General features: G+C 35.2%; 2 protein-coding genes and 1 pseudogene across 2 annotated transcripts; 1 reads left to right on the top strand and 2 right to left on the bottom strand.

Moving 5' to 3' along the window:
* Positions 1 to 919: 919 nt before the first annotated feature.
* LOC139875212 (disease resistance protein RPV1-like) lies at positions 920 to 10,750 on the top strand (annotated as a pseudogene).
* Positions 10,751 to 12,576: 1,826 nt separating this feature from the next.
* LOC139875210 (F-box/FBD/LRR-repeat protein At1g13570-like) lies at positions 12,577 to 15,148 on the bottom strand. The gene is made up of 5 exons (XM_071862554.1): positions 15,121 to 15,148; positions 13,595 to 13,987; positions 13,131 to 13,522; positions 12,794 to 12,985; positions 12,577 to 12,699 (listed from the first exon to the last, which is right to left on the bottom strand). The coding sequence occupies exons 1-5, from the start codon at positions 15,146 to 15,148 to the stop codon at positions 12,577 to 12,579; spliced, it is 1,128 nt and encodes a 375-aa protein (XP_071718655.1).
* Positions 15,149 to 19,431: 4,283 nt separating this feature from the next.
* On the bottom strand, positions 19,432 to 21,006 carry LOC139875209 (F-box/FBD/LRR-repeat protein At1g13570-like). The gene is made up of 3 exons (XM_071862553.1): positions 20,170 to 21,006; positions 19,834 to 19,998; positions 19,432 to 19,725 (listed from the first exon to the last, which is right to left on the bottom strand). Exons 1-3 carry the CDS (start codon positions 21,004 to 21,006, stop codon positions 19,432 to 19,434), a joined length of 1,296 nt encoding a protein of 431 aa, XP_071718654.1.
* Positions 21,007 to 21,202: the final 196 nt, after the last annotated feature.

Below are 21,202 nucleotides of genomic sequence, written 5' to 3'. Positions count from 1 at the left end.
TCGTTTAAACCCTTTAAGGTTAACGTTGGGAGTAGGGATATCCGTCTTAGCCATAATCTTCAAAGCCTAAACTTTTAGTGACAAATCAGTTAGGTTCATAGCCCAATTGATTGAGGTTTAGTGTTTATTCTAGGAAGTTAAACTCTTGTGATAGTTCCTCATCAGAATTCTATTCTCCATACCTATCTATCTTTATCTTTACAGTTAAATTACCGTATTATTAGTTAATCTTAATCTATCACCTCTTGTCACTAGAGTTAACTATATGGGCACTTTTGTCCCACGTTACTGAGCAAACATATAAAAATACGAACCTGAGTTATATTTACCACTTACTTGTTAAAAGGAAGACAAGTAGGTGAGTTATAGCTAGGAGACCCCAGCTAAATACAAATAATAAAACCATTACTCTCTTTTGGTAGCTAATTCTGATGTGTTGCGACCTAACGACACCGCACAAATAAAATCGTCCATTTTGGCCATATCACTCATCCATGTGTTGAGCCACGACGCGCCTTAACACCAAAACATACTTTTTTTGTTGTTGTTTTGATATCCTTCATACATCCAACATTTACAACATCAGTTCAAACATACAATTAACATTATTTAAACTTTACACGATATTGTTCAACTAGCTGTATATAATATGAAAGAAGACATTTGAAGAAGTCTTTGTAATTGAACATTTGAATAAGTCCAGATAATATTTTAATTCAACTGCATTATATTAGAATGAATTATATCAACTATCGAAGCTTTAAGTAGAACGTACATTTGAATAGCATTATTTGATCCAATTGCATTATAATATGAAAGAAGACTTTTGAAAAAGTCAACTTACTCTCTCAATTCTTGCATTCATAAATCATAAATGTACAAGTGACTTCATTTCATAATGCTTTTTGTATCAATCATTATGGTTAAGATCAATGCAATTTCACAAAAATCTTCATCAAGTTATGTTTACGACGTGTTTATAAGTTTTAGAGGTGCTGATACTCGTTATAGTTTTACTGATCACCTCCACAAGGCTTTAGTTGATGCCTCTATCGATACGTTTTTGGATGATGCTGAGATTCAAAGTGGAGAAGAATTAAAACCAGAGTTGGAGAGTGCGATCAAAGCATCGAGAGCTTCGGTTATCGTGTTGTCCAAGGATTACGCTTCTTCCAGATGGTGCCTTGATGAACTTGTATTGATCTTGGAGCAACATAGGAACTACAATCACATTGTTATCCCCATCTTCTATCATGTTGAACCCACCGATGTCAGGAAGCAACAAAACAGATTTGGAAACTCGATGGCAAAGCTTAAACAGAGGATGGAGACCGAATCAAATGCAGAGAAGAAAAGTCAATGGGCTCAAAAGATTGGTCAATGGGAGAAAGCACTTACTGAAGTTGCTGATTTAAAAGGGAAGGATGCACAGGGAAGGTATTAAAAAACTTGCATATGCTCATTTTTTTCTAATTAGTGGTGGTAAACTATTCTGTAAATAATATACAAAATTCCGTATAAGTTTTTAACATGTTGCATAAATCTGTTAAATAAGACCAAAATTTCATAGAAGACTGCCTTTGGCCTAGAGTTGGCATTGTCGCCCACTAATCAAAACATAAGGTAATCATCTCTAAAATTGGGAAAGATAACAAAGATCAATCATTTCTTCGACAATGAACTCACAATGCTATTTTGCTGATCTAGAAGGGTAGGATGCACATGAAAGGTAACTAACTTCTTCTAATGGAGAGTAAACTATTTAGTGAATAATATTTAGAGTTCATACCAGCTTTTAATATTTTGGAAATACTATCAGACCAGAGAAAACATCATTTATTTACTCGTTTGGTTTTTAAAATGTTGCATAATTCTGTTGATTAAGACTAAAACTTTCATTTAAGATAGCGATTGGCGTATTTCTACTCTATTGTTGCCTACTAACCATAACATTATGGATTCATGTCCTAAAAGGGCAAGGGAATATCACCAAAATGTTCATTTTTTTGAAGCTTCTGACAGCCCTTAAAAAAAAGTTTGACAATTTGCCCTCGCAAGGCGCAAGAGGCCTTGCGTCCTTGCGACCTTGCGTCCTTGCGTTTAGGCCTAAACGCAACAAACAGCCTTGCGTCCTTGCGTATTGCGTCTTGCGCATTGCGTCCTTGCGTCCTTGCATCCTTGCGTCTTGCGTCTTATCCCGATAAGATTTCATTGATTTCTTGGATAAGATTTTGCTAGATTGTTGTACTTTTACGGATAACATTTCATTTCTATATAATCACTTAACCTGGAACAACAGTTCATTTCACTACATTTCCACATAAATCATATCATTTCTAGCATCATTAAGGTAACTTTCCACCTTTTTTTCACTTGTTTTTTAAATAATGAGTTGTAGTGATAATGAAACCTGTGTTATTCATATATGTTGTGGTGGTTCTTTTCAATTTATTAATAACTTACCTATGTATTTGCCTCTAGATTGTTTTAGAACTCGATTAAAACTCCCAGTTGCTCCACAAAAACCAATTACTCAAAGAATATTGTTAAAAAATGTTCTTAGAAAAATTAATTTGCCACCTAATGCTCCTATTTCAATGAGATATGTAGTCGATAATCTTGTTTTTGATATTACTGATGATTATGAAGACTTTCATGATTTTATACAACATGCAATATCAAATGCTCCTATTGATATTTATATTGTCGACATAGTTACAATGCATCAACTACCAGAAAACTTACAGTCATTGCAAATCCTACCAACACAGAATGTCCATCGAAACCTACCATCACACGATGTCCAACAAAACCTACCAACACACGAGTCTCAAACAAACCTTCAGACACCAAATCTGGAAGAAGCACGACCTGAAATACCACCTCCAAACACAGAAGACTTAGATTGCTTCAACTATGGAGTTGAGAACGTATGTAAAATTAAAAAAAATAGATCACCCTTTTGAATCAGTTGTCGCGTCTAGTGATTCGGAGGAAGAAAATGACAGAGAAGATGAAGATGAAGAAGATGAAGAAAAAAAAGATGTATTCTGGAATATGCCACTTTTATTGAGTGAGCATGACCAAGAGACTGAATCTACGAGCCAAATACCAACCAGTTATAGAGTATCTGATTTGATTAAAGTTCGACAAACTTTTTTAAACAAGGATGATTTTGTAAACCATCTATACACAAAATGTCTTGAAGAAAACTTCCAAATTAAGCCTGTAAAGTCGGACAAATCTCAATTCACCGCTAAATGCATGTTGCCAAATTGTGAGTGGAAATGTAGTGCATAAAAAATACGCCACACTGACAACTTCATCGTAAAGAAATTGCATGACGTACACACATGCTCACGTACCCAAATTATGGGAAATAATAAACATGCAACCAAAAAGGTGTTAGGAAGTATTCTGATGGAATCGTTCAAAGCTGCTAATCGAGACTATAAACTAAAAGATATACGTGATGATGTTGGCAACCGTTTTCGGGTGAGCATTTCTGACAATCAAGCATGGAGAGTCAAGTGTCATGCAATAGAGATGCTCCGTGGCAGTATGGATGACTCGTTCTGAATGCTTCCCATTTATCTTCATAACATTAAGATTCATAACCCAGGAAGCATGAAAAATGTGGTGACTGACAATGAAAATAGATTCGTGATGTGTTACATGTCTTTTGGCGCAGTTGTAAGTATCATTCATCCTAAAATTGTTTATTAACGAGACCCCCATGGGTACGTGTTCACCTTATTGAAATCTTCAACCAACCATAGAAACTGTTTATTAACTACATGTATCCCCTGCTTCCCCATAAACGCTCTCTCTACGATCAAAATTATAGCTAATCGAACGATATCATCATCACTAACCTTTACATCATCTTGTTTTTTGATAAGGATGTTTTGTATATCATTAACCAAAATGTTGCTGGCATCGGCATGCTTTGGAAAACAACGCCATCTAATGGGTGCGGTCTTAGATTCATAATTGCGAGGGATGTAATGGACCATGTCTGTCCGGGATCCAAAAGAAAAACCGGTGACTAAACAAAATTCACGCCGACCAAATCTAATCATAAAATTAGGAGAAAAAGTAAACCAAATATCTTGTTGCTCTTCCGGGTACTTAGTAGCATCTAATTTTGATGAATGCTCACATTTCTGTTAGAGCATGGCATGTACTAGTCCAGGATCATTATCCGTGTATGAAAGATCTAACCAGGGACCAAAGCATGTACTTCGGAATAATTTTTCTTGATTTTCAGTCAAAATTTTCTTGACCTGAGGTATCACGGTCAACATATTCTTCATGGTCAATTTACCTTCAACATAGCCCTGTAAAAGTGAGAAGAACATCAGCAGACAAATCACTCATACGCAAGACGCAAAACAAAGTTTGCGTGCCAATAATGACGGATGCAAGGATGCAAGGTTAACCTTGGGTGCATCATGCAATCTAGACGCATAGACGCAAGAGACACCTTGCGTAACCTAGAACAAAGACACAAGTACGTAAACAAAACTTTGCGTCCACATGAAAGAATAACCATATGCCATATGCAAAGACGCAAACAAAACCTTGCGTACAACCACATGTCCTACGCAAATACGCAAGGTTAACCTTGCGTCTAAATATCAACCGAGTTTTACAACTTAAAACTAGCAAAAAGTCCTGGGTATCGTACGCAATCTCAATAATATACAAACAAAATCACAAAATACAAACAAATTTCATTGACACATTTTATCGAACAGTTGGCGTGCAAAAACTTTGTTTAAGCACAAAGAACGAAGAAAACTAACATAGATCGAATAATATAACATAGATCTAAGAAAATCTAACCTGTTCTTGAGAAATAATGAACGATGATGGTGATTCGATGATGCAGGTGGCGTATTAGCTCGCTTGTACTTTCGAAGATCGAAGATGGAATGATTAAGGTTGCGGCTTAGTGACAATGAAGAAGGAAGGATGAACACGATGAAGATGTGAGGATGATGATGAAGATTTTGCGAGTGTTTGCGAGAATCTAAGGAAGCTTGATGACGATTTTGCGAGTGACGAGCGAATGGGCACCAGAGAGAAGCTTGCGTATGAGTGTGTTTTGTGAGGTGAACAGTGAACGCAAAGTGATTATTTAACCAGCTCTTTTTGGGTAAGACGCAAGGTCGCAAGTACGCAAGGTCGCAAGGACGCAAGGTCGCAAGGACGCAAGGCATCTTGCGCCTTGCGAGGGCAAATTGTCAAACTTTTTTAAGGGCTGTCAGAAAACAAGCTTTAAAGAAATGAGCATTTTGGTTATATTCCCAAAGGGCAAAGGTAATAAAACATTTCTTTAACATTTTTTCCAAAATAGATTTATTTTCTAACTATAATACAGAAATAGAAATTTAAACAGATTTTTATAAAAATAGGTAAATCACGTTTACCCTCCAGTTACATTTTATAATATATTTAAGCCACGTTTGCCCTAACAGATTAAAACGGCTTTCAAAATGCCGGATTGTAATTTATTTTTTGATATATTATGTTATGTTTGTATTATTTAATATTTATTATGATTTTTATAAAATTATTTATTAGTTTATTAATAATGAGTTTTTTTTTTGTTTTTCATATTATGTTATGTTTTTATTATTTAATTATAATAATTTTTAGTTTATTAATTTGATTGTAAAACGAGTTTTCAATTATTAAATTATTCATTATAATAAAATATAATAAAAATACATTCATTATAATAAAAGATAATAACGAGTTCTCATTAAAAAAACCAAACTATTACAATCATTAATAATACGCTCAATCAATGTCCACGTCTATGCCCATGTTTGTGTCCACCGGTGCCACATCGTGGTGGATTTGAAACCCGGTCACTCCTCCGGAGTTGTTGTGGTTGTGGGTCAGGCTCATCATCTCCTAAATCCGCCGCATCGTGTACATTCTGATGAACTTGTGATGTATCTCCCATATCCGAGAATGCCAAGGGAGAGTTTCGACGAACACATGATTGAGTTCGTTGAGATCGCAAATCAAACACAGAGTTCCTTGGAGTTTGATGTCCATATGGCGGACTTCCCATATCAAACGCAGAGTCCTTGGTGTTTGATGAGGGGTACTACCATAACCATAATCCCCTATAGACACGTTCTGGTTCGGGGTGGCCCTGGATGATTGACCCTGATTTGTATATTGAGGGAAACCATAATCCGGTCATTGGTAGTTTTGTGTACCATAGAACTGGAAACCTGGATCATGATGAGTTTGATGCGTGACGCCCATCAAATGACGCAAAAAGTCAACAAAAGCCTGCAGGTTTGGTTGACTGTTTGGTTGCATTTGAGATGTAGCCATTGCGCTTATCCTTGCTAAACCCTCCTCCTGCACAATAGGTAAATGTAAACAAATATTAAAACTAATTCATTTCACACAAATGCTATAAAATAATTATTTTACTTACATAAAGTTTCTCTTCGGTTGCCCAATCACGATATTGGTTGACGAGTAGTGGTCTCATAATATCACGTATAGTAACTATTGTACGCGTGTAGTACCACGAAAAGTAACGAGCAGTCGTGCCCGTGCCCACCCCCGACGTAGGAATATAGACCCTCTGAGCTCGTTCGTACCACTGGCTTATGTAGTCAACTTGCGAGTTCGTTAGCCTTAAAAAATCGTGTGTGTGTTTTAAAAAAAGTGTATGAAATTGAAGGAGTGATGCAAACCGATGAAGCAAAAGTCGGATTATATAATGATGCAACCCGGCTTTTCATTTGCCGGTTTGTACACGTGGCATCTTTTGGTTTGCAACATTTATGTCATGGATTGAGGGAATAAATGATAAGGCGGTTGGTGCGAAAACTGTTCCAGTCAAAGAGTCAAACCAGCATTTCATTTGCCGGTTTGACAGAGATTCAAACACATCGCCAAACCGGCATTTGAAACATCGGTTTGGCCCCAAAACATTCAAACATGCAATTGAATCATCGTTTTACCTATTTTGTAAAATTTTTATTTGAATTTATATTTTTGTAAAGAGCTACAAAATAAATCTCTTTCGAAAAAAATTCAATTATTAGTTGGTCAACCCTGTAGATTTAGTAATGATCATTGCAGTGCTTGAACCTTAGGCTAGATTTCTGCAGGCTTAAGTAATGTTTGAAACTAGTTGCTTTTACAAGCTATTTTTTTAGAACAATGAAATATTATCCATTTCTCCTTTAAATTACATCCATTCACAGATTTCATTTGAAGGTCACAAAACTTTTCTAAAAGTAAGTGCCAACTATAGCTCCAAGTAAAAACACCAGCTAAATACTTATATCAAAGGTATCTAAAGCCCCACACACAAGTTAATTTTGCCTAACATAGCCTTAACATTACATGTAGTTTTAGATGAAACCAAATTTTTTTTATTATATTAATTTAAAAATATCCCAGGTTGGAGACGATACTTATTGAAGAAATTGTTAAAGAGATCAGCAACAGATTAGATCTACACAAACGGAGTAATATTCCACACATGATTGGGATAGAGTCTGTCATTAATATTGTTAAAGATTTCTTGAAAGATAATTCATTAGATAACACCCAAGTTGTCACACTATGGGGGATGGCCGGGATTGGAAAGACTTACATAGCTGACTATATCTTTAAGTTGCATTATTTCGAATTTGAAAGAAGCTGCTTTCTTGAAGATATCGAAAGGAGATGTGGTACATCATCAAATGGATTGCTTGATTTACAAAAACAGATCCTTAAAGACTTTCAAGATAGAAGTTGGATGGACGTACAAGATACTAATGCGGGCACGTATAAGATTGAAAAAATACTTCATAGGAAAAGAACTCTTCTTGTTCTAGACGGTATCAGTAAAATTGAGCAGTTGGAAGCGTTAATCGGGACGAAAGGTCTTCATCCTGGAAGTAAAATAATAATAACATCCAAAGATGGATCAATAACAATTAAATGTAGGTTGTTTGAAACAAAAGTTCCACCAAAGTATATGTGGCTCTTGCTTGAAGGGTTGGGTCAGAAAGATTCAATGCAGCTTTTAAGTTGGCATGCCTTCGGGCACAATGAACGCAAAGAAGGCGACATAAAAGACCTAAAGAAGGTTGCAGAGTATTGTAATGGGCATCCACTAGCTCTTAAAGTTTTGGGAAGTTCTGTTCGTCATGAAGACGCTACATGGGATGATATCTTAGAATCGCTAGGTAAGATTAATCATGATGTTCAGAAGGTGCTGCAAATAAGTTTAGACTCATTGCCACATGAAAAGGACAAGGAACTCTTCAAGTTCATTGCTTGTTTTTTCGTTGGAAAATTTTTTGTGAAGAAATATTAAAAGCATGTGGTATATGCAGATCATCTGGGATCAAGAATCTCACAAACAGATGCCTTCTCACAGTTTGTCCGTTAACTAATCAGTTAAATATGCATCAGCTTCTTCAAGATTTGGGGAGATACGTAGTCCATCAAGAATCCCCTGAAAAGCCGTGGAAACGAAGTCTGTTATGGCATCATGAGGAGTCTGCAACAGTGTTGCAACAGAAAAAGGTAATAATCAATTCTGTTAAGAGTGCATTCATTAACGATTTTGTTTGATGTATATAACAATAACATTAACTTCTAATTTAATATCTTGCTATTCCTTTATTTGTAGGGAACATCAAAAATTCAAGATCTTGTCCTTGACATGCGAGCATTTGAGGATGAGACTTCACGCGACTCAAGTAACGTCGATGACTACGATAACTTCAGATCATTTCCCTTCATCAGTTGGGCTTTAAGTTTATGTTCTCCTAGTGATAATGAACAAGTTGTCTTTGAGACACTTGCATTTAGTGAGATGTGTAACTTAAGACTACTACAACTCAACTATGTAAAAATCATTGGATCGTACAAGAACTTTCCTAAAGATTTAAGATATTTGTGTATGCATGGATTTCCTTTAAGTTTAATACCTTCAAATTTACAAATGGGGAATATGGTTTCTCTTGACATGTCGAATAGCAATCTACAACAACTTTGGAAGACGCCCAAGGTACTAAATTGAACATCTTTTTTTCTTCTTCTAGTTTTTGGTTATCTATCTTTGTAACACTAAAACTCATCTTTAATTATTCAGGTGCTCAAGTCACTTAAGCTTCTTAATCTCAGTGGTTGTTATAAGCTTCTTACAGTGGGTAGCTTCTCTGCATTCCCTGTACTTGAGCGGTTGACACTCGCAGGGTGTACAAATCTCGTTGAGATTAGTGAATCGATTGGGAATTGTGATAGACTTGTAGTCATAAATATGAGTGAATGCCGTCAGCTGAAAAAGCTTCCACGGAGCATAAGAAATTTAAAAAAGCTTAAACAACTATTGATAAATGGGTGTTTAAATCTTGGCGAGTTTCCAGTTGAGATAAAGGATATGGAATCCCTAGAAGTGTTTGAGGCTAACAATATTATCAAAGAACCCCAAGTGTCTTCCTCTGCCATTGTGGAGGCTATACCGAGAAGTGTGCAGTCCTTTTCGAATTCTTTACCCAAATCATTAGTAACTTTGTCACTTGTAGATAATAACTTGTCGAATGAATGGTTTCTTGTGGATTTTATTGGCCTATCGGTATTGAAGGAGTTGAATTTAGATGGTAATCCTATTGATTCCCTTCCCGATTGTGTGAGAAGCCTATGTAAGTTGGAGTTTCTCACTTTAGAAAATTGCAAAATGTTGAAGACAATTTTGTGTGCTCCAAACACAATAACGAGATTGTATATCGATGGATGTGAAACATTGGAGAAAGTAACTTTTTATCCAGAAATGTCAGTATCACATAGGTTTATTTTTTATTCTGATATAATTTCTTTGACTGAGATTCAAGACAAGTTCAAAATGCAAGCTATATCATAAATTGACGAAGTGACACTTCTTAGTTTGGGATGGATTAATTTAGAATATGTGAATTATCATCGCTTGTGTATAGCATGTTCTTACGGAGACTACTCCTACCCAGAAAAAATTCAATCAGCACAGGTGAATGTCTCTTCATCTATATTCCCATTTTTCCTTATGTTAAGTAAATTCAAGTGATTGAAGCTAATTAACAAAAGCTGGTTATGACAGATGCTTTATGAACATCGAATATTCAGCACATATCTTAAAGGCCAAGAGGTTCCAAAGTCCTTCACTCATCGAAGCAATGGGTCATCATCAATAACCTTGCAATCAGATCAAAAGAATTGCCGGATTCGTGGGCTAAATGTATGCATTGTGGGTTTTCTCTCAAACATATCTATGGATCTTCCTCCAAGAATTGCAATAAAGAATTTGACAAAGAACTTCTCCTGGATATACCAACCTATAGCGTATATTTTATCAAATTCTAATGAAGTTATAGTATGGTTAAGCCATTGGATGTTTGAGAACAATGAGTTTGAAGTTGGCGATGAAGTTAGTGTTCATTTCAATGCAAAAACTAATTACGCTTCTTCGTACTCTTCTTCATCATATGTGAATCAGTTTGGTAATGGACAAGATTATGCACATTTAAGTGAGTATGGGATTAGCCTAGTGTATGGTGAGGAAAACAAGAAAGAAGAAGATCCGTTGGCTTATTACAAGTCATGGAATCATATCATCATTCAAGATGTCTCTGCTGCTAAACTATCTTCAGATGATTACCTTTTGTCACCTGTATGGCCAGCTTTGATTGATAATACGTTCTTTCCACTGGAGGAAGCTTACTGGCAAAACTGATTGATATTTCTAGAAACCAGATTAATTCATGCTTGCATACGATTTTGAATGAAACAGTGAAATGAATGTATATATATGTTGTATCTATATGTATATGTATGCACTATGTATATAGATGATAATAGATGTTGTATGATTCAGATGATGATGAATGATGATGATGATAAACACATAATTAAACACAACTATATGTCAAGATTACAAGTTGAGAGAGTGATTACAAAAGTGAGGGTTGAGAGAATTGGCTAAGTGTGTGTTTGTGAGGTGTGAGGGAATTGGTATAAATGAGAGTTGTCTAAAGGTTAGCTTTATCACTAAGCTAGGTGGAGGTATTTATACTCCTAAGACTAAATACAAATTGCATCTAAAATTAGACTTAACAATCTCCCCCTTAGATGCAGTTTGTCGTTGATCATCTTTAGTCTTTGAACTTCTTTGAGGAAGACTTATTGAAGGCTTTGTGACATAATTGATAAATCATATAGTCTAACAACATGTACGACACATAAGTCCTAGAGTTCACCCTTTTCAAAAGTCCTAAAGTTCACCCTTTTCAAAAATCAATTGGTGATAGAGAGACTTCCCATTTGACTTATATGCATACATTTGTTTTTGTCCATGACCGATGTGGGATAACTTCCAAACACGCCCCCTCACATCGAGGCGTGGAACACTTGAAGAGATGGCAGTAAGAAGAAGGCCTGACTCAATCTCTTTGTAGCGACGGCGCCACACTCATGGGAGCCTGACTCGAACTCGCTGTAGAACAAACCGTCCACCTAAGCTCTGATACCATGACAGAATTGATAAATCATATAGTCTAACAACATGTACGACACTTAAGTCCTAGAGTTCACCCTTTTCTAAAACCAATTGGTGATATAGGGACTTCCCATTTGACTTATATGCATACATTTGTTTTTGTCCATTACCGATGTGGAATAACTTCCAAACACTTTGAAGTTATCTTTGGTGAATGTAAATTGATTTCTCTTGTCTTCTTTGTAGGCAGTTGATTTTGATAGCCAGTGAAGATTTGTTGATTATCATGTATGATTGTTGATTGTGTTGCCTTGAAATGATGTTGTTGACTTGTAGTTGACTTGTCTTGCTAATGAGAAAGAGCTTTGTTATGACAAAGCTTGAGTAGTGTGATAATTTTGCTCCCCCTATATTGATCAATTCTCTTGCTCCCCCTCTATTATTGCGTTCTCTTGCTCCTCCTTGATTGGAATTTGGTTTGTTTCTTTGAATGTTATTGTCTTGATAAGATCTTCAAAGAGTTGGTGCGGAAGCTTGTTTGATTGGTGGCTCAATTGTTGTTGTTCATTAGTTTTAAAGATCTTGATTTGGTGTCAACCATTGGTTGTTGAGGAAAACTTTGTCATCTCGTGACCAATGTGAAGCTGCATGATTCAAATTATGATCATGGTAAACCAAAATCTCATTTCTTACCAATAATTGACTTTACCAAAACATTATATACAAAGAACTAGAATTCTGCATCAACCAACTTTCCAATTTTATGTATTAATTGACATGTCCCACAACATACAAAACATGGAAAATGAAAATGACATATAATTATAAAATAAATATAATTTAGATATAAATAAATGAAGTGCAATGCAACTAAAATTATTAATGAATTATGGTTACGGATCCAAGAAAAGAAGCTCTGCTTTTATGGAAGCTCGTGGTAACCGCATAACATCCTTAGCGAAGTTGTACTTTTCATTAGCATCAGAAGTTGCATGGGGTCGGATTGATATGTTTTCAAGAGTGGGAGAATGATAAAGTAAAAGCTTTATAAAGAGCAACAACGGTCATGATCTTTCTACATAAAAGATATTTATAGTTTTTGACCGGTTCAATGTCTGGTCCAAATAGTTAGACGTTTCCAAATAAGTTAAAGCTGGGTTGACATCCAAATGCACGTTCCGAAGACCCTGAAAATACATTAAAAGGGAGACAGTGCATTGAAAATACCTACCTTAAATAGAAGCACACCCAACAGAGAAACAGAGGAAAAAGATAGTTTACCTGACTAGTCACATTGATTCGTTCTAAGTAAGGTGAGTTCCGAAGAATGCATAAAACACCTTGAAGTTGAAACAAGTCACCAAATTTGAAGTTTTGTAAATTGAGAAACTTTAAACTATTAGCAGGGTGTGGAAGCCACTTGGGCATATTTTCTGCAATACAAAACTGTGAGAGTGAAAGTAAGATTTTAAGCTATCAAAGAAAGATATGGAAGACGATATAAAAGAATATATGAGAACTAACTATACACTGGAGAGGAATAGTAAGGTTCTCTTGCTCAAACACTATATGATGAAGATTAAAAACTAAATATAAAAAATTGAGATTCAAATAATACTTGGAGAAAATATCCGTCGACAAGTAAATACCCAAGACATGGCATATTACTTAACAAGCTAGCCAAATTAACTCTTTCAACTCCTTGAATAGGGTTTTTGAAAACTATAGCAACCACAATAAGACATTTACTATGCAATAACGGAAGCAAAGTTGCATCAGGGCAATTTAAGACCAATAACCGAAACAACTTTGTAGACTTAATCTTGAAATTGTCAACATTGGTGCATGCAACCAGTTTCAACATCTTAAGCTGTGGTAAGTTGATGATCGTTCCATGCAAGTTAGCCCCAAATTCAATATTCCCAAGCAATAGTTTTTCAAGATAGAGAAATCCTTGAAAATCGATTGGTGGTTTAATGATACAGTTTTCAAGTTCTAGCATTCTCAATTCTTGACAACAGAAAAAATAACATGGGAGTTGATAACGTCAGTTTTTATTAATAAGGACGAGTTTTCTAACACCATCTCTTGACAAGGATAAAATCCATTGATCGACTTCTTGGAAGCTATCAAGAACCATGTTTGGTATGTGAAGATGTAACTTTAACAGAGGACCCTTGAGAAAGTTAAAGATTTGGTTTGTGATCCTAATTAATCCATTATGATGCAAAGCTCCATTTTTGGCAAACTTTTCTGAGAAATGTTTATCAAGAACCACCGAACTCAATGTGATCCATTTGTACCCCCATTTTTTTGATAAAGCGTGTGTCCTCACAGCATCTTGAACGGGGAGCTTCTCTAAAATCAAGTCAATCAAATTCTCTGGCAAGCAACTGATTCTATCCACTTCAATGGTAGAAGTTACAAAACTCCTCTCAGTATTGTTATCTGTCATTACATTCAAGAAAACAGAGACTGGTTTATTCAAAAATAAAAACAACTTCATCATAATACATAAAACAAGTTGACATAGCTAATACTCTTGAATTTTGTTATTGTATATTGTAAATGAACTTGTCAATAGCATGACACCTGACAAAAATAAATATTTTTTCTGCAATTTTTGATGGTTGAAAGCATTTTTCTTAACTTTCTTAATAGTATGGCCCTGACTATATAGTTCAGAGCAACATTTTCTATCAATCATCAGAATTGAACATTCTCCTTGCAACATACAATGGAATGATAGTCAAAATATAAGCAATGAAATATTAAAGAGAAAGGTAGATATATCAACACACATCTCAAAGATAGAAAACGAGGAGGCGACTGCATAAATAAAAGAAGTAGTCATCAAAACTTATAAAGGTGAGTATTCGAGCAAGAAGGTTCAAAAGGTTGCTAAGGGTAAGAATGAGGGTAATGGAATCTTAAATGGATGTAATAATGTCCATCCTAAATTAATATTACCATCCAAAAGCAAGCTGCAGGCCAGGATACTTGAAACCAAGTACAGAATGGGGAATTAATGTTGCCTAATAACAGGATCCTTTTACTTATACCTACAGACTTATAACTAGTGCAAACAATTAATTTTTATTGTTTATCAGTTCTTCAATTAATTTTTGTTGTTGTTGTATCAGTTCTTCAATTAGAAAAACTGGTTCTACCTCTACCTTTTATCAATTTTCAACTAATTACAGCTTCGCTTTCACTGTGTCACATCTTTTAATCCTAGACCAATTCAATTGATGCAACTATTATTATAGACAAAATGACTTGTAAACAATGTATAATTATGCGCAAACCTTAAGCAATCGATTCAAACCTGCTGCTTTATGTTTAGGGCTTCTAATAAATTGATAGTAATAATTTCAGTTACTTGAATATTTTTCGAATAAATCTCTAACTAAGGTGTAGCAACAATAAATAATCAAATTACTGAACCAGGATCTACGAATTCAACTGGAATACAGAATGTTTGAATTACAGATTACAGATTTAAATTAAAGAAGGTAAAAAGTCGAATAGAAATAACAACAGGAATCAATTTTTGTCAAACATTTCGTTTATATGAAAGAATCGAACCAAATTAAAAATTAACTTACCGATATTCGGAAATAAAGATGAATCCATCGGAGTACCGATTCAAGTTTAGCGACCAAATTGGAGTGCCTAGTTTTTCAGAGTTTAAGGTTTTTTGGGTTTAGGTCGATGAAGTTTTTAATAAGTTAAAGTAAACATCCCTCAACTTTTGTTATATGTGTATGCTTCAGAACCAAAAGTTTTATTTGCAGAATGGGTCCCTTGTTCAGTTAAAATTAATAAAATATTCTTTATTTAAATTAAAATTTTAGTTATTTTCTTTGATTGAAATCGATGAAGATTTCCACATGCAAGATGGTCAAAATGAGATAGAGTTCATAAGAAAGCTAGAAAAATCTACTGCACGCCTGAATGAACTAGTCTTGCTGGATATGACCAATTGTGTAAACGTACGAGAATTTCCACACTTGCGTCCCTTGTATATGCTGAAATATGTGCTTGCCGAAACCTTGAAGTTGTTGGAAGTTTATGATGCTTGAATTCACACTCCCATTTGTTTAACGATTCTTTCCCTAATGCCTTGTCAGTAGAGTAATCTAGTTTCAATAGAGAGATTGATTCTAGAAGGAAACAATATAACAAGCTTACCAAAATGTATTCAAATTCTACCTACATTTATATATCTCAGCGCTAACCACTTTTCAAAGATCCAGTCAATTCGAGGATCTCCAGCTATGCTTTTGGAAATAAACGAATGCCCAAATTTATGGGAGGTGGAGGGTTTTTTCAAGTGGAATTCAATAGAAAATGTGGAGAAGAATATAATAGAAAAAATGGGGTTGGGATCATTAATAGAGCTGGGTAGTCTTGATTATTCTAAACCAATGGTGGTATGTTCGACTTTGTTCTGTTTTGTGCTATGCTTTTTAACTAGTTTAGTTTCGTTGGCTTATATATCATTAATAAATGTTACTGAGAATCAAAATGAAAATGAATGATAGAGGATGGTGTATATGCAGGTATTGTATGAATATGGTATATTCGGCACATGGGTTACAGGGAACCTAATCCCTTGTTGCAGCAGCTACATGCAATGTATCATAAAAAGGGACCACAAATATCATTTAGAGTTCCAGAGAATGATTCAACACCAATAACTAGCTTCAACTTGTGTCTAGTATATTCGGGCATATAAGATTTGAAGATTCAAGTATATAACAAGACTAAGGATTTGTTATTGAATTACACATGTGAAAAAACGGATGAAAATGGTATGACAAAAAAGAAAGGGTGGGTAAGCCTTTGAAGGTGTGGCAATCTATTAGAACATGGAGATGAAGTTTTTGTACGTATCATTTTAGTAGATGATTCTAGAGTGTTGTTCAATGATATAGAAGAATGTGGTATAAACATTATATACAAAGAAGAATATGATGGCGATGATACAGAAAGAAAGGAGGGCAACAATAAACTAATGATGAGTGAAAGTGATGGAATTGCATGGAGCGATAGAATGGTTACAGAAATATCGTATTGTGTTCTTAACGGGATGACTTGTAATTTGGAAATTAATAATTTTATGGGATACTGTTTATTTTCTCGACTTTCAACATGTGTAGAACAAAGGGAGGGAGAACGTGTATTTTGGGTCGGTGATAGTGAGGTATAGATGAACTATGTGATTGAATTGGCTAGGATTCATCAATGAAGCTAGGTACACATAATTATTGTAAACTAAAGGTACGATCTTCTTTTTAATTATTACAATTTTGTAAACTAAAGTTACAAATGGTTTAATTATCAATACGTGGAGTCCGTTATTACCGGATCTAATTGACTAATTGGTTTAACGTCTCTCTGTTTAAAGGTTGTGTTTTTGGTAATAATGTGCCTAAAGAAAGAGCGATTGTAGCTATGGAAGTTGCTGTTGGGTGTGACGCTTTCCTTGTTCGTGTTCACCGGTTATGACAATGTCCACTTTCCGGCTTGTCAAGTACAAATGTTCATTTGCTATTTTTTTGTGGTTTGTTTTTGATTAATTGAGAAATCGACATGAATTTTACAGAGCATCTTATGATGAGGCTGGTGCTGCTACAGCAATTATAAATATAGGCAAAACTGGAGCTGATGATGATATGGCAGATTTGAAAATTAACGCAAGACTAGGAGAGGTCTGTTGTACCCGAAAACCATTTGAATGCGAGTTCAACAATTACCTGAATCCTGGATCACTTGGTGTTCCTGTTTTTTAAGACTTCAAACAAGACTAACTGTTTGTTGTGGGGTTAGAGCCTAAAATTAATCGATTCGCGTGATGTTGACTTCGCCAACTTCTTTTAATGGGTTACCGCAAATATTGAGATCCTACTGTTGGCATGATGTTATGGTACAAGCTTTTTGTTCACATGTTCATGTTTTTGCTCTTTTTTGTTGATACTGGTATATGTGTGTCGTCAAGTCATTTGGCATTCAAAAATAAATTTGTGTTTGTATAAGCATTATATGGAAATGTAATATGTATATTGTGGACAAGAGGATTTAGTGGATGTCAGAATTGGGGATCAGATTTTACCTCCACAAGAGTCCTTTAGATATTTAGGCTCGATGCTTCACAAATCGGGAAGGATAGATGAGGACGTGACGCATCGTATACTAGTAGGATGGTTGAAGTGGAGGGCAGCGAAAGGGGTGTTGTGCGACAAGAAGGTACCCACTAAATTGAAAGGGAAATTTTTCAAGGTCGCAATCAGACCGGCCATGTTGTACGGCTTAGAGTGTTGGCCAATGACGAAAGCCCAAGAGAGGAGGATGGAGGTGGCAGAAATGAGGATGCTTAGGTGGACGTGTGGCAAGACCATGCTAGATATGATACCAAATGGAGTTTTTAGGGAGAACTTGGAAGTTGGGAACATAACCAACAAGTTGAGGGAAGGACGACTTAGATGGTTCGGGCATGTTATGAGGCACCCACTTCTAGCCCCGGTTAGGAGAGTCGAGACTCTCGTTGTTGGGGGCGTAAGGAGAAGGGGTAGACCCAAACGTAGGTTGGAGGATAGATTGAAGCTTGACATGAAGGAGCTCTTATTGACCGAGGACATGACTTCTGATAGAAATTTGTGGAGGAGTAGAATTAGAATAGATGACTAGGTTCTACATGGTGTTTATTTATCTTATATATTTATATTATATTTCTTGTCTACTTGCTTGTGTGCACTTCATATATATCTTTATTATGTATTTTTTTTTTCGTGGGACTTTACGTATTGGCTGGACATGTTTTATGGATATATAATATATCTGTACTTATTGTAGCATATTCACATGCTTTATTGCACTATATGGTTACATGTTTGTATTACATTATATAGCAATTAATTTATACGTACTTACATATCACATGTTTTTATGCTAACATAGCATACTTATTTGTCTATGCCTACATAGTATACCATCTATTTTATACTGCATATTATACCTACATGCTTCTTACCAACATGTTTACGTATACTTATTGTACTTACATGACTTGTTATACTTGCATATTTGACACTCACATATTTTACTTATATGTTATATTACTCAATATTGTTATATGCTTTATTTACCTATATATATCGTATTGGAGTATACATTATTCATGGTAAAGCTTCTATTTTGTCAACTTTACTTGTATATTTTTACTTCACATATCGAATTTCATGGTTCTTTCTGGTCGGAGGTCCCTAGGAAGCAGCCTCTCTGCTCTACAGAATAGGGAGGGACGACTTCCTCTACCTGGGGACCGATAGGTATCCTGGGTAGAAGAATGACTTCCCTTTTACTTTAGGGTAGAGGAAAGGACTGCCTACATCTAACCTCCCCCATACTCTACTTTAGTGGAATTGGGTATTGTTGTTGTTGTTGTTGTTGTTGTCGTAATATGTATATTGTATTCAACCAAATCAGTGTATGAAATATTTCCTTCATGGATGTTTGTTACTAAAGTATCATGCAGTGTTTGTTTGATATCATTCTCTTGATCTTAAATTCACCAGCCATTTATTTTGAGGACTTGTCTCCATAATAAGAACATATGAAGTATGTGTTTCAAACATTCTTGCAAGTAGTTTGATTAGTTCGAATCAACCAGTAGTTACACACAGCTCTCAAAATATAAAAAAAGAAAAAGCTATTAAAGAACTATATCATGCAAGGAGTGTTTGAGCTCATTTTGTATCAAATCAAACTGACTAGCAAGCTGTTCAAACGCTTAAAGCATAAACCAATCAGGTTTAACATTATATAGTATATACAGAGAACATAACATAAGCGATGGTCAACGATAACTAGTATGCATATAAAATGCAATGTAATATAAACTTAACGGATTGTGGTTAAGGATCCAAGTAGAAAAGCACTGCTTTTGCGGAAGCTCGTGGGAACTGCATAACATCCTTAGCGAAGTTGTACTTTTCAAGAGCATCAACGGTTACACTGGGTCGAATTGATACTTTTTCAAGAACGGGCGAATGATTAAGTAAAAGCTTTATAAAGACCAACACAGGCCTTGATCTTTCTACATGCATAATATTTATAGTTTTCAATCGGTTCAAATTCTGGTCCAAACAGTCAGAAGCTTCCAAATAAGTTGATGCTGGATTCACATCCAGTTGCTCGTTTTGAAGACCCTAGAAAATACAATAAAAGTGAGATTGTATATTAAAACACCTATCTTAAATTACTATGTAAGCACACACAACACAAAAATACAAGAGAAAACGTTTGGCACTCTTTACCTGATTATCGAAATCAAGTCGTTCTAAGTTAGGCGAGTTACGAAGCATACATAAAACACCTTGAAGTTGATTTAAATCACCAAATTTAAAGTTGTGTAAGCTGAGATACTCTAAACAATTAGCCGGGTGTGGAAGCCACTTGGGAATGTTTTCTGCAATACAAAACTGTGAGGGTGAAAGTGAGATTTTAATTTACCAAAGAAGATATGGAAGAGGATATGAAAAAACATATGAGAACTAACTATACGCCGGAGTGGAATGGTAAAGTTCACTTGCTCAAAGGCAATATGATGAAGAACAAAAATTAAATATTAGAATTAGAAATTCAAATCATACCTGTAGAAAATACCCGTCGATAATTAAATCCCCAAGACATGGCATATTACTTAACAAGCTAGCCAAATTAGCTCTTTCAACTCCTTGAATGGGTTTACCTATAGCTATACAAAGCGCACCAAGACATTTACTATGCACTAACTGATGCAAAGTTGCATCAGGGCAATTTAAGACCACTAACCAAAACAACTTTGTAGACTTGATCTTGAAATTGTAAACATTGGTGCATGCAACCAGTTTCAACATCTTAAGTTGTGGTAAGTTCATGATAGCTCCATGCAAGTTAGTCCCAAATTCAATATTCCTAAGACATAGATTTTCGAGATAGAGAAATCCTTGAAAATCGAGTGGTGGCTTAATGATACAGTTTTCAAGTTCTAGCATTCTCAATTCTAGACAACAACAAAAATAACATGGAAGTTGATAACGTTGGTTTAAAACAGTAAGGACGAGTTCCCTAATAACACCGGCTTTTGACAAGGATAAAATCCACTGATCGACTTCTTGGAAGCTATCAAGAGCCATGTTTGGTATGTGGAGATGTAACTTTAAGATAGGACCCTTGATAAAGTTAAAGATTTGGTTTGAGATGTTAAAAAACCCATAATGACCAAAAGCTTCATTTTTTGCAAACTTTTCTGAGAAATGTTTATCAAGAACCACCGAGCTCATTTTGGTCCATTTGTACCTCCAACTTTTTGATAAAACGCGTGTCCTCACAGCATCTTGAACCGGGAGCTTCTCGAAAATCAAGTCAATCAAATTCTCTGGCAAGCAACTGATTTTATCCACTTCAGTATTGTTATAACGTGTGTCCTCAATATTGTTACCTGTCATTACATTCAAGAAAACGCAGAATGATTTATTCAAAAGGAAAACAAGTTGACATATAGCTAATACTCTTAATTTATGTGTTATTGTAAATGAACTTTTCAATAACACGACACCTGACAAAAACAATATTTTTTCTGCTATAATTATTATTGATGGTTAAAAGCATTTTTCTTAACTTTCTTATTAGTATGGCCCATTT

The sequence above is a fragment of the Rutidosis leptorrhynchoides genome, chromosome 11 (genome assembly GCF_046630445.1).
Source record: "Rutidosis leptorrhynchoides isolate AG116_Rl617_1_P2 chromosome 11, CSIRO_AGI_Rlap_v1, whole genome shotgun sequence".
Taxonomy (NCBI): domain Eukaryota; kingdom Viridiplantae; phylum Streptophyta; class Magnoliopsida; order Asterales; family Asteraceae; genus Rutidosis; species Rutidosis leptorrhynchoides.
Note: the sequence above shows the minus strand (reverse complement) of the source record. Positions and strands in the feature narration are given on the sequence as shown.

Coding starts and splice junctions, on each gene's coding strand:
- LOC139875209 (XM_071862553.1), bottom strand. CDS start 21,006: ATGACAGGTAACAATATTGAGGACACACGTTATAACAATACTGAAGTG. Junction 19,999..20,169: donor TCGACGGGTATTTTCTACAG/GTATGATTTGAA, acceptor TCACCCTCACAG/TTTTGTATTGCAGAAAACAT. Junction 19,726..19,833: donor GACTTGATTTCGATAATCAG/GTAAAGAGTGCC, acceptor TGTATTTTCTAG/GGTCTTCAAAACGAGCAACT.
- LOC139875210 (XM_071862554.1), bottom strand. CDS start 15,148: ATGGATTCATCTTTATTTCCGAATATCG. Junction 13,988..15,120: donor ATCTTTATTTCCGAATATCG/GTAAGTTAATTT, acceptor TGAATAAACCAG/TCTCTGTTTTCTTGAATGTA. Junction 13,523..13,594: donor TTTATCCTTGTCAAGAGATG/GTGTTAGAAAAC, acceptor TCTGTTGTCAAG/AATTGAGAATGCTAGAACTT.